Below are 13,804 nucleotides of genomic sequence, written 5' to 3'. Positions count from 1 at the left end.
AAGAAGACGAAGAAGAAGAAGAAGAAGAAGAAGAAGAAGAAGACGAAGAAGAAGAAGAAGACGAAGAAGAAGAAGAAGAGAAGAAGAAGAGAAGAAGAAGAAGAATAAGAAGAGAAGAAGAAGAAGAAGAAGAGAAGAAGAAGAAGAAGAAGACGAAGAAGAAGAAGAAGAGAGAAGAAGAAGAAGAAGAGAAGAAGAAGAAGAGAAGAAGAAGAAGAAGAAGAAGAAGGCGACGAACACAACAACAACAACACCGGAAGAAATTGTTGTTCAATAAGAATGAGAAGGAGAAGAGGAAGAAAAAGAAAAAGAGCACAGGAAGGAAAAAATGCCTAATTATTGTTTTCGGTGTGACAATAATTATTCGGATAACTAACTATTCCAAGACACCAAACCTCTAAAACTTCCACCAATCTGTTTATATCGGTCAAGCATCATTGACTGTAACTGTTTTGGTTTATACAATAATTAATTTCATTACTATTTTCAACTGCTATACCAAGTTCAAAAAACACTAATCAAGAATAACTAAAGGTGGATTCACTTAAAAACTGTGACCATTCATTTATTTATAGGGCAGCAATGATTTTATATATACCAACTATAATAAAGGAAAGAACTGGCTTCTACAGGTAGGGGATAGGAAATTCACGAATGACGCATCATCACGTCTCAACTACTCAACTCATTAACTTCACATTTTGCATATAGATTCTTGATTTACCGAGGATGGTTATAGGCCTATTTTAAATCCTTCACGATTCTAGACTTTATAAAGTGGATTTGAAACCAGTATCAGCTGCTATCTAGTGGATGAACTGAGAACTGGTCGTTTCGAATCGTCTCGACCAATCAGAAGCGAGATGTGGAACTGGAGGGCGTGGCTATTCTTCCCCTTCCTTTCCTGGCCATCAACTCATATTCCTCTCTCTTTATTCTTATTTTGTAAATTAATTATATTTCTACACTTATGAAGAACTATCTGGCAAAATTGAGGAGCTAGAAAAGGATATCGCTATCTGCTTTTTGGAATGATAGACAAGGATAGCAACACCAATGTTGATCAAATACTGCCATTATAAAACGTGGACCTCACTATAGCAATAAATTAGTGTTCGATAATATGATACCGTATCATATCAATTTGATACACAACACCATAATTTGATACAAAACAGGATATCGCTATCTGCTTTGTGGAATGATAGACAAGGATAGCAACACCAATGTTAATCAAACACTGCCATTATAACGTGGACCTCACTGTAGCAATTAGTGTTCGACAATATGATACAGTATCATTTCAACTTGATACACAACACCATAATTTGATACAAAACAGGATAGAGCCATCTGCTTTGTGGAATGATAGACAAGGATAGCAACACCACTGTTAACAAATACTGCCATTATAACGTGGACCTCACTATAGAACAAGAACAATCACAACATGTTACAGTATCAACACAATATGACACATTATTATCTCAACTTGATACACAACAACACCATAATTTGATACAGAACAGGATAGAGCTATCTGCTTTGTGGAATGATAGACAAGGATAGCAACACCACTGTTAACAAATACTGCCATTATAACGTGTACCTCACTATAGAACAAGAACAATCACAACATGTTACAGTATCAACACAATATGATACAGTATCATCTCAACTTGATACACAACACCATAATTTGATACAAAACAGGTTAGAGTTATCTGCTCTGTGGAATGATAGACAAGAATAGCAATACCAATGTTAATCAAATACTGCCATTATAACGTGGACCTCACTATAGAATTCACAGTAATGTCAAAGACCGCGAAATCCTAATTGACAATAATTGACAATCATTACTGGAATATAAAGTACGTTGAAAGATTATTGATTACAATACGGAAGTGACAAAAACGTTTTTTTTTCAGCGACAGAACAACATGGTCAAGTTGTGGTAGGCTAGGAGGAAGAGGAAGAAGAAGTAGAAGAATAAGAAGAAAATGAAGAAGGAGAGAAGAAGAAGAAGAAGAAGAGAAGAAGAGACAGAAAGAAGAAGAAGAAGAAAATGAGGAAGGAGAAGAAGAAGAAAAGACAAGAAAGAAAAGAAAAAAAGAAGAAGAAGAAGCAGAAGAAGAAGGAAGAAGGAGAGGGAGAAGAAGAAGAAGAAGAAGAAGAAGGAGGAGGAGTGGAGGAGAGAAAGAACAAGGAAGAAGAGGAAGGAGAGGTGACGGTACTAAAAGATCTAAAGATAGTAGCAAAATTACTGATAGTGAAATTTTCAAGGCAACAATATTTTATTCTCCTCCTGTTATCTTTTGTTATTCTTCTTCTATTTCTTCTCATTCTCCTATTCCTTCTTCTTGTCTGGTGTAGTATCACCAACAGAATACTAATCAAGAGCACCTTACATTGACTATAGCTCAAACGGTCCTAAAATGGAAATTACAGACAAATAATGTTTGAATAGTTTTGATGTCATGTATGACAATAACAAACACAACTAAACAAAAATCATCAAATTCGGTGCAAACATAAAAATCTGGTGTGGTACACTCACACAACTTTCCTTGCTCATTGATCTATAAGCCTCATTCTTAAACGAGGATAATCTAGGGGAATAACATTATGCCGATTGGCGGCTAAATAATTTTATTAAAACTACGATTATACTATAATTGTTATTGTTTTCAGAGTACTTTTTCCTTTGAAAATTATGAAATTTGAGGATTTTTTAAAAGTTGTCAAAACAGCTGTTCTACAAATAAAATATCGACATGTGTTCTTTTGAATAAACTGCTCTACCTACCTACCTCACGCACGAGAAGGAGGTTACAAAGTAAATTTCTCAGGGATGGGGTGGACCCCCTGTTAGTTTCCCAGGGAGGAGACTCATGCCAGTTAATAGAGCTGATGAATAACTATACAGGATATGAATTTGAAAAAAAATCGGTCAAGTCATTTTTGAGAAAATCGTGATAGAAATTTAACAAAATTCATTCTTCTCAGGAATATTACGGAGCTCCTGCAATTTTCCCAGAGATGAGACACATGTCAGTTGATAGGGCTTATAAATAGCTATCCATGGTATAAATTTGAAGAAAATCGTTAGAGCCGTTTTCGAGAAAACCGTGAAAAACATGGTTTTTTAGCCATCATCCGCCATTTTGAATTGAGTTTTTATTGAATTTCTTATTGTCGGATCCTCATGGTATAAGGACCTTAAGTTTAAAATTCCATGTCATTCGGTTAATTAGGAATGGAGTTATCGTGTTCACAGACACACACAGACACACACACACACACACACACACACACACAGACCAACACCCAAAAATAATGTTTTTGGACTCAGGGGACCTTGAAACGTATAGAAAACATGAAATTAGGGTATCTTAATTTTTTTTGGAAAGCAATACTTTCCTTACCTATGGTAATAGGGCAAGGAAAGTAAAAAGTTATTGAATGTCGAAATTTGAGGCTCGATTTTTATTTATATAGATAGATAGATTATTTTAACTTGTAACCGTTAAATGAAATGATTACTGTCTACTTATGGAAATTAACGAGAAATTGCATTTATTCAAATGCTAATCAATGAATAATTATCATCAAACTAAAATAAAAATAGCAGAAGTCTTCGGGGTGATTTACAGCATTTAATTTGGATTTTCGTTCAATGATAATTATTAATGTCTAATAAAATGAGATTTAAAATAAATCATATTTTTTGTTTATCAACAATCTTGGGCCAACGTCTTATCAAGTCTAGTTCCATTGTATCTAAATATGGAGTTCCAAAAATTTATTTATGTATTTATAATCTCCGATTGCAACAAAGAAGCCAAATAATTAACGTCGATCATAATTTATTAGTGCAATCACTCAGCTTTAGTGCCAATTATAAACCTAATCAAATTCATTCACAAAATTTATTTATTTTATTTATCAGCATGAAATTGACATGAATATATTAGCTATAAACCACGTGCTATAACGAGATAACTTCAAACTATAGTGAGTGATGTACACGTTATAATGACAGTATTTGATTAGCAATGGTATTGCTATCCTTGTCTATCATTCCACAAACTCGATAGCTCTATCCTGTTCTGTATCAAATTATGGTGTTGTGTATCACGTTGAGATGATACTGTATCATATTGCGGTTGTTCTTGTGGGACGATGACAAACTGGCTGACGACAAAGTGGGCTGACGACAAACTTGGCTGACGACAAAGTGGGCTACCGACAAAGTTGCACGCAGTCAAACTGGGCTGAATTCCTTAGAGTGCCAGTTTGGCCGTCCATGCAACGACAAACTGGGCTGGAAAACCAGCCCAGTTTGTCATCAGCCCACTTTGTCGCCAGCCCAGTTTGAGCGGTCCCGTTCTTGTTCTATAGTGAGGTCCACGTTGTAATGGCAGTGTTTGATTAGCAATGGTGTTACTATCCTTGTCTATCATTCAACAAAGCGGATAGCGCTATCTCTTTCTCGCTTTGCTCTGTTGCCAGATCGACTTTTAATAATGTAGAATTACTAATTAATTAACAAAATATTTCAACTCAATTATGAAAATTCATTATGGACTTGTTGAAAAATATAACTTCTTGCTTAATAAAATATAATATCGATTATTTTGAAGGAGAATGAACAGTTAATATTACATCAATAAACCTGTATCAGCTACCGTCTATAGGAGGCATTAACAAGACAGAGGTTCTGCAACGTTGTTCTCCTATCTTTCTCCACTGCCATTATAACGTGGACCTCACTATATCAGTTATTGCCTATAGACACATCTGTCAGTAATACCCATAAATAGCATCAATGCGTCCCATTCAATAAATGCTTTGTTATGACGCAAGAGAGAGAGAGAGAGAAATCGTGAGGGAATGAGTGTTTGAGAGCGAGAGAGAGTGAGTGAGAGTGAGAGTGTGAGGGAGAGGGGGATAGATAGATTATGAGAGAGAGTGATAGATAGAGAGAGTACGAGAGAGAAACTCACTCAAGATTAAGATAAAATATTGATGGTGTATTAATAGAAACGGTGAGAGGTCATATTTACTTAATATGTGGTTCAAAACACTGGTTTACTAGAGTGTGGTCCACGTTATAATGGCAGTGTAGAAAGATAGGAGAACAACGTTGCCGATCCTCTGTCTTGTCAATGCCTTCTATAGACGGTAGCTGATACAGGTTTATTGATGTAATATTAACTGTTCATTCACGTTTAAAATGATCAATTATATTTTATCGAACAAGATATAATATTTTTCAATAATTTCATAATGAATTTTCATAATTAAGATGAGATATTTTGTTAATTAATTATTAATTCTACATTGTTGAAAATGTTACAACATTTCAAGTGCGTTTCAACTATGAATGCGACCTGGCAACACAGCAAAGCGAGAAAGAGATAGCGCTATCAGCTTTGTTGGATGCAATAGGATAGAATACCATTGCTAATCAAACACTGCCATTATAACGTGGACCTCACTATAGCAATTAGTGTTCGACAATATGATACACTATCATCTCAACTTGATACACAACACCATAATTCGATACAGAACAGTATAGCGCTATCTGCTTCGTTGAATGATAGACAAGGATAGCAATGCCATTGCTAACCAAACACTGCCATTATAACGTGGACCTTACTATAGCAATTAGTATTTGATAATATGATACAGTATCATATCAACTTGATACACAACACCATAATTTGATACAGAACAGGATAGAGCTATCAGCTTTGTTGAATGATAGGCAAGGATAGCAACACCAATGTTAATCAAACACTGCCATTATAACGTGGACCTCACTATAGAACAAGAAAAACCACAACATGATACAGTATTAACACAATATGATACAGTATCATCTCATATTGATACACAACACCATGATTTGATACAAAACAGGATATCGCTATCTGCTTTGTGGAATGATAGACAAGGATAGCAACACCAATATTAATCAAATACTGTCATTATAACGTGGACCTCACTATAGAACAATGACTGTAAGACATAAATTTAAAATTCAAATCTTCATCTAACTACAGGCATACAGAAACAATAGCATGAGTAGATATCCCATGGTATAGGCAGTAAATGTCGTAACTTTTACTGTTATCTCAAGCCAACGGTGGTAGTCTCTCATATTGTGCCGTTCATACACTCTTACCCGGTCAAAACAGTAAAAATTGACAATAATCGGCAGTAATCGGCTTGAGATAACAGTAAAAGTTGCGACATAAACGCCCTATACCATGGGATATCTACTTATGCTATTGTTTCTCTATGCTACAGGTTTGATTGAGACCTGAATGCTGAGATTAATTAGAGAACGGGACAATAAAAAACCGATATTTCTCAATCAATTTTAGTAATTTTTTTATGGGAAATTGACACATAACATGCGCAAAGTATGTAAGCAATTTCATGCTACTGATAAACTATGAACGGAAAATTTTGATTGGGAATAAAAAATTTGTTTCTAATTTGAGAATTTTCGACTGGTTTTTATGGAGAGACAATACGTAGTAGAAGTAGATAGCAAATTTTCAACATACCAACTAAAGTGATGTCCACGTTATAATGACAGCACCTGATCAACATTGGTGTTGCTATCCTTGTCTATCATTCCACAAAGCAGATAGCTCTATCCTGTTTTGTATCAAATTATGGTGTTGTGTATCAAGTTGAGATGATACTGTATCATATTGTGTTGATACTGTATCATATTGTCGGTATATCGAACACTAATTGCTATAGTGAGGTCCAAGTTATAATAGCAGTATTGGATTAACATTGGTGTTGCTATCCTTGTCTATCATTCCACAAAGCAGATAGCTCTATCCTGTGCTGTATCAAATTATTGTGTTGTGTATAAAGTTTAGATGATACTGTATCATGTTGTGGTTGTTCTTGTTCTGTAGTGAGGCCCTCGTTATAATGACAGTATTTGATTAACATTGGTGTTGCTATCCTTGTCTATCATTCCACAAAGCAGATAGCTCTATTATGTTTTGTATAAAATTGTGGTGTAGTATATCAAGTTTAGATGATACTGTATCATGTTGTGGTTGTTCTTGATCTATAGTGAGGTCCACGTTATAATGGCAGTATTTGATCCACTTTGGTTTTGCTATCATCGTCTATCATTCAACAAAGCCGGTGGTACTATCATTTTCTAGGTCCACAACGATGCCAATTATGTTTTTGACAGTGTAGAAATATAATTAATGCAGAGAATCGGCATCGCTATTCTCCTATCTTTATCCACTGCCATTATAACGTGGACCTCACCATAATTGCTATAGTGTGGTCCACGTTTCAATGACAGTATTTGATTAACATTGGTGTTGCTATCCTTGTCTATCACTCGACAAAGCAGATAGCTCTATCCTGTTCTGTATCAATTTATGGTGTTGAGTATCAAGTTGAGATGATACTGTATCATATTGTGTTGATACTGTACCATATTGATAAACACCAATTGCTAAAGTGAGGCCCACGTTATAATGGCAGTATTCGATCAAAATTGGTGTTGCTATCCTTGTCTATCATTCCACAAAGCAGATAGCTCTATCATTGTCCAACTCAGAACCGCTGCCAAATATTGTGTACTCTCTGTAGATATATAAGGAACTAAGAGAAGAATCAAAATGTATAATTGGATCAGGAAAATATTTTATTTTGAATAAAAATACTAGAAATTGTCTATAGTTGATTGATTGATTGAGTACTTTATTTACGTAGATTACAATATATACTGGCTTATACACTTATATACAATAGCTTACAATACAGCAAAATTATAGATTAATTTACATAATATAGACTAAGAAAATAATTATTGAACTGTATATGATATGAAAAAGCAATTTGTAATATAATAACTATAGATAATAATCATATTGTTATGCATCTACATAAATTGGCGGAGCTTTGGACATATCAATGTCCATTCTTCGGAAACAATATTAAAAATATACTTCCCAGTAACTCTCTACCAAGAGAGAAAGAGAGAATATAAGGGAATTGAATTTCTGCCTTTATTTAACCTTAATAGAGTTCAGGGAAAGGGAGATAGTGAGATAGTATAGTGTGAATGAAGGAATACAATATTCGTAGATGAATGGCCTCTCAATGTGAAATGCTGTCATTGGCCGAGACAAGACACGCCCACAATGGGCGGAGCTCTCTAACTACAGACATCATCAAATGAAATTTCCTAAAATTACTATTAAATAAGAAAGAATAAGACGTTGTATACCACTATATTTTAAAATATTCTTTCAAATATTCTTTTATTCTTTCAAATATGGAGAAAAACCACAACATTACATACCATGCAATCAAATTATCAAAATATTCCACTTACTTGAGCAGAGAAACCGTCCTAGAAATGGTGATTTCAATCAAACTCATCGACTTAAACTTCATTTTCATCTTGAAACTTCAATTAATTAACTCACAAAATGATAAAAAATTACAGTTTCGGGGAAAATTTGACAAGATAAAACGAAGATTTAATACTGTACTATTTAATACTAATTTGTTCTGGTTGTAAGATTGTTTTTGGAATATTTAAAACAATAATCGAACAGTATGTAAAAAAAAAAATAGAAATACAATATTTTGAAAAGTTTGAAAAAATAGATGGAAAACAATACAGAATGTGATCGAAATAAATATAGAGATTCTGGTACAAAAATAGTTAATACAGGAGTTATAAAAATGATAGACAGGGGGTAAGTTTAGAGCTATTGAATTATAGCTTAGTTCAGATAATGATAGTACTTAGTTTTTAGAATGATATTTTAGTTCAGAGCTATGAATGATAGACGGGGATAAGATCAAAGCTATTTGAATATAAATACTTCGCAAAAATAAATAATTGGTACAGATTTTAAAAATATTATTAAAAAATTGAATACTTCAAGATTGAATCTACTTCAAATACAGTAAAAATACAGATCGGAAAATTATGTTATACAATACAAAAAATACTTCAAATTGCGGGGTTATAAGATAAACTTCAAATATTTCCACTAGAGATAGTATTATGCATAGGAACAGTTCAATGTAAAGATTTATTGTAGATTGAAACACTATATAAAAAATGGAGAGAATATATAGAGAATAGTAGTAAAAGAATACTTTAAAATAAGCGAATAGAGAAAGAGAGACCTCAACGCAAAATCGTACGAAAAATTGGTAAAAAAAATAAAATATCAGGATTTAAAATATGATTAAAAATCAAACCAAAATTGGTTCAAATACTTAGAGTTACTAATACTGTAAATATTTATACTGTTCGATGTAAAAATATGTTTGTACTAAAATTAAACAATCTATATTCAAAACAAATTAGTAAACTTTAAAAAAGAAAAATATATTCCCCAGTGGTTGATGATAAATGATCCAATTATTCCTTTAAAAGTTTGACACTCATTTTCGATTTCACACACACACTGAAACACTTTATCATCAATTAAATTTGTAAAATAAAACTTGAAAAAACTGGACAATAATTTGAAACAACACACGTAACTTAAGTGTTTAAAACTTTGTGTTCTTTTGGTAAAAAAAATTTTCAAATGTTTGGTTGGTTGATAATATTTTTATCATCAATAAAATTTGTAAAATAAAACTTTAAAAAACTGGACAATAATTTGAAACAACACACGTAACTTAAGTGTTTAAAAACTTTGTGTTCTTTTGGTAAAAAAATGTTTTAAATGTTTGGTTGGTTGATAATAATGTTTGACTAAATCCAATCCTTGTGAAGAGGTCATATTTATAGAAAATCGTTAGATCCTAGTACTCAATGACGATCTTATGAAGTAATAGGTTTCAGATAAGACTTGAACTGAAAACAATAATATACGTAAACATAAATTACGTATTTTTTATACGTAGATCTATAGTTGCTATGAAATAAAAGTAGATGTGATGGCGTGATCCACTACGTTAGTTGAAGACGTTTGAAAATAGATTTAATGATAAGGGAAAATCTATTTATTTCTTTCTTTTTCAACTAATATGAAGCGTCAGTAGGAGTGTAATATGTAATCAGATTTTAGTGGATGTACTTGTCACTGTCAGCATTGGTTAAATGGGGAAGCATTGATGTTATACATTAGGAATACTGACAGTTTTAAGTGAATCTCTCTATACTGAGGCCCACGTTATAATGACAGTATTTGATTAACTTTGGTGTTGCTATCCTTGTCTATCATTCCACAAAGCAGATAGCTCTATCCTGTTTTGTATCAAATTATGGTGTTGTGTATCATGTTGAGATGATACTGTATCATATTGTGTTGATATTGTATCATGTTGTGGTTGTTCTTGTTCTATAGTGAGGTTCAAAATTATTGTGTTGTGTATCATGTTGAGATGGTACTGTATCATATTGTGTTGATACTGTATCATATTGTCGGTATACCGAACACTAATTGCTATAGTGAGGTCCACGTTATAACGGCAGTGTTTGATTAAAATTGGTGTTGCTATCCTTGCCTATCATTCCACAAAGCAGATAGCTCTATCCTGTTTTGTATCAAATTATTGTGTTGTGTATCATGTTGAGATGATACTGTATCATATTGTGTTGATACTGTATCATATTGTCGGTATACCGAGCACTAATTGCTATAGTGAGGTCCACGTTATAACGGCAGTGTTTAATTAACATTGGTGTTGCTATCCTTGTCTATCATTCCACAAAGCAGATAGCTCTATCCTGTTTTGTATCAAATTATTGGGTTGTGTATCAAGTTGAGATGATAGTGTATCATATTGTGTTGATATTGTATCATGTTGTGGTTGTTCTTGTTCCATGTAATACTGTTTTTTATTGTCGAACACTAATTGCTATAGTGAGGTCCACGTTATAATGGCAGTATTTGATTAACATTGGTGTTGCTATCCTTGTCTGTCATTCCACAAAGCAGATAACTCTATCATGTTTTGTATCAAATTCTGGTGTTGTGTATCAAGTTGAGATGATAATGTATAATATTGTGTTGATACTGTATCATATTGTCGGTATACCGAACACTAATTGCTATAGTGAGGTCCACGTTATAATGGCAGTGTTTGATTAACATTGGTGTTGCTATCCTTGTCTATCATTCCACAAAGCAGATAGCTCTATCCTGTTTTGTATCAAATTATTGTGTTGTGTATCATGTTGAGATGATACTGTATCATATTGTGGTGATACTGTTTTATATTGTTGGTATACCACCGAACACTAATTGCGATAGTGAGGTCCACGTTATAATGGCAGTGTTTGATTAACATTGGTGTTGCTATCCTTGTCTATCATTCCACAAAGCAGATAGCTCTATCCTGTTTTGTATCAAATTATTGTGTTGTGTATCATGTTGAGATGATACTGTATCATATTGTGGTGATACTGTTTTATATTGTTGGTATACCACCGAACACTAATTGCGATAGTGAGGTCCACGTTATAACGGCAGTGTTTGATTAACATTGGTGTTGCTATCCTTGTCTATCATTCAACAAAGCTGATAGCGCTAACACTTTCTCGCTTTTCTCTGTTGCCAGTTCGTCTTTCAACAATGTAGAATTCATAATCAATTAACAGAATATTCAATCTTGATTATAAAAATTCATTATGAAAGCTTCAAAAAAATATAATTTCTTGCTTCATCTATACATATAAAAGCGAAATTGCACTCACTGACTGACTTACTGACTGACTGACTCACTCACTCACTCGCAGAACTAAAAATCTACCGGACGAAAAACATTCAAATTTGGTAGGTATGTTCCGTTGGCCCTTTAGAGGCGCACTAAGAAATCTTTTGGCAATATTTTAACTCTAAGGGTGGGTTTCAAGGGTTTAAAGTTCGTCTTTTAGCATGTATATTCTTCTTATTCTCTTAATTATAATTGGAAAAAGGCCATACCATATGTTAATATAGAACTATAATCTAGAGAGAGTACCTCTTCGAAACAGTTGTTAACTGGAAACTAAATTAATAATTTTGTCAGGTTGGCATTAAGTTGAGTTGACTTTGTTAGGTTGGCACCAAGTTGAAGATTGAAATGCATTTATCGCGGAAAAATTGATTGGGCACTGCTACTGCAATCAGAGCTATTCCTGGGAATATTATATTACTAGCCGTCAGGCTCGCTTCGCTCGCTTTGGCCAGACGTTTAGTCTGGACAACCGACGGGATCGTTCTAATATACAATCAAAATTTCTGACCTCATTCTTGGACGATCCAGTCGGGAGTCCAGGGGGCGGAGCCCCCTGGCTAAACGGATATGGCGAGCGAAGCGAGCCTGACGGCTAGTAAAATATAATAATTGACAATCTCAAACGAGAATGAACAGTTCATATTACATCAATAAACCTGTATCAGTTACCGTCTATGGAAGGCATTGACAAGACAGAGGATCGGCAACGTTGTTCTCCTATCTTTCTCCACTGCCATAATAACGTGGACCTCACTATAGTAATTAGTGTCCGTCAATATGATACAGTATCAACACAATATGATACTGTATCATCTCAACTTGATACACAACACCTTAATTTGATACAGAACAGGATAGAGCTATCTGCTTCGTTGAATGATAGACAAGGATAGCAATGCCATTGCTAATCAAACACTGCCATTATAACGTGGACCTCACTATAGCAATTAGTATTTGACTATATGATACAGTATCATCTCAACTTGATACACAACACCATAATTTGATACAGCACAGGATAGAGCTATCTGCTTTGTGGAATGATAGACAAGGATAGCAACACCAATGTTAATCAAACACTGCCATTATAACGTGGACCTCACAATAGAACAAGAAAAACCACAACATGATACAGTATAAACACAATATGATACAGCATCATCTCAACTTGATACACAACACCTTAATTTGATACAGAACAGGATAGAGCTATCTGCTTCGTTGAATGATAGACAAGGTTAGCAACACCAATGTTAATCAAACACTGCCATTATAACGTGGACCTCACTATAGAATAATGACTGTAAGACATAAATTTAAAATTCAAATCTTCATCTAACTACAGGTTTCATTGAGACCTGAATGCTGAGATTTATTAAAGAACGGGACAATAAAAAAATGATATTTCTCAATCAATTTTAGTAATTTTTTTATGGGAAATTGACACATAACATGCGCAAAGTATGTATGTAAGCAATTTCATGCTACTGATAAACTATGAACGGAAAATTTTGATTGGGAATAAAAAATTTGTTTCTAATTTGAGAATTTTCAACTCGGTTTTATGGAGAGACAATACGTAGTAGAAGTAGATAGCAAATTTTCAACATATCAACTATAGTGACGTCCATGTTATAAAGTCAGCACCTGATCAACATTGGTGTTGCTATCCTTGTCTATCATTCGACAAAGCAGATAGCTCTATCCTGTTTTGTATCAAATTATGGTGTTGTGTATCAAGTTGAGATGATACTATATCATATTGTGTTAATACTGTATCATGTTGTGGTTTTTCTTGTTCTATAGTGAGGTCCACGTTATAATGGCAGTATTTGATTAACATTGGTGTTGCTATCCTTGTCTATCATTCCACAAAGCAGATAGCTCTATCCTATTCTGTAACAAATTATTGTGTTGTGTATCATATTAAGTTGATACTGTATCATATTGTCGAACACTATAGTGAGGTCCACGTTATAATGACAGTATTTGATCAACTTTGGTGTTGCTCTCCTTGTCTATCATCCTACAAAGCAGATTGCTCTAT

General features: G+C 33.7%; 1 protein-coding gene across 1 annotated transcript in view; it reads left to right on the top strand.

The window, feature by feature from the left end:
• The window catches only part of LOC120348919 (solute carrier family 2, facilitated glucose transporter member 5-like), a 24,732-nt gene extending 18,394 nt beyond the window's left edge, over window positions 1–6,338 (top strand). Inside the window, exon 8 of the mRNA XM_039441137.1 lies at window positions 6,322–6,338. Within this exon, the coding sequence (XP_039297071.1) occupies window positions 6,322–6,338 (17 nt within the window). The remainder of the gene's footprint in view (window positions 1–6,321) is intronic.
• Window positions 6,339–13,804: the final 7,466 nt, after the last annotated feature.

Source organism: Nilaparvata lugens, chromosome 14 (genome assembly GCF_014356525.2).
Source record: "Nilaparvata lugens isolate BPH chromosome 14, ASM1435652v1, whole genome shotgun sequence".
In the NCBI taxonomy this organism is placed as follows: domain Eukaryota; kingdom Metazoa; phylum Arthropoda; class Insecta; order Hemiptera; family Delphacidae; genus Nilaparvata; species Nilaparvata lugens.
The sequence above is the reverse complement of the archived record's forward strand: the minus strand, read 5'-3'. Positions and strand labels throughout refer to the sequence as shown.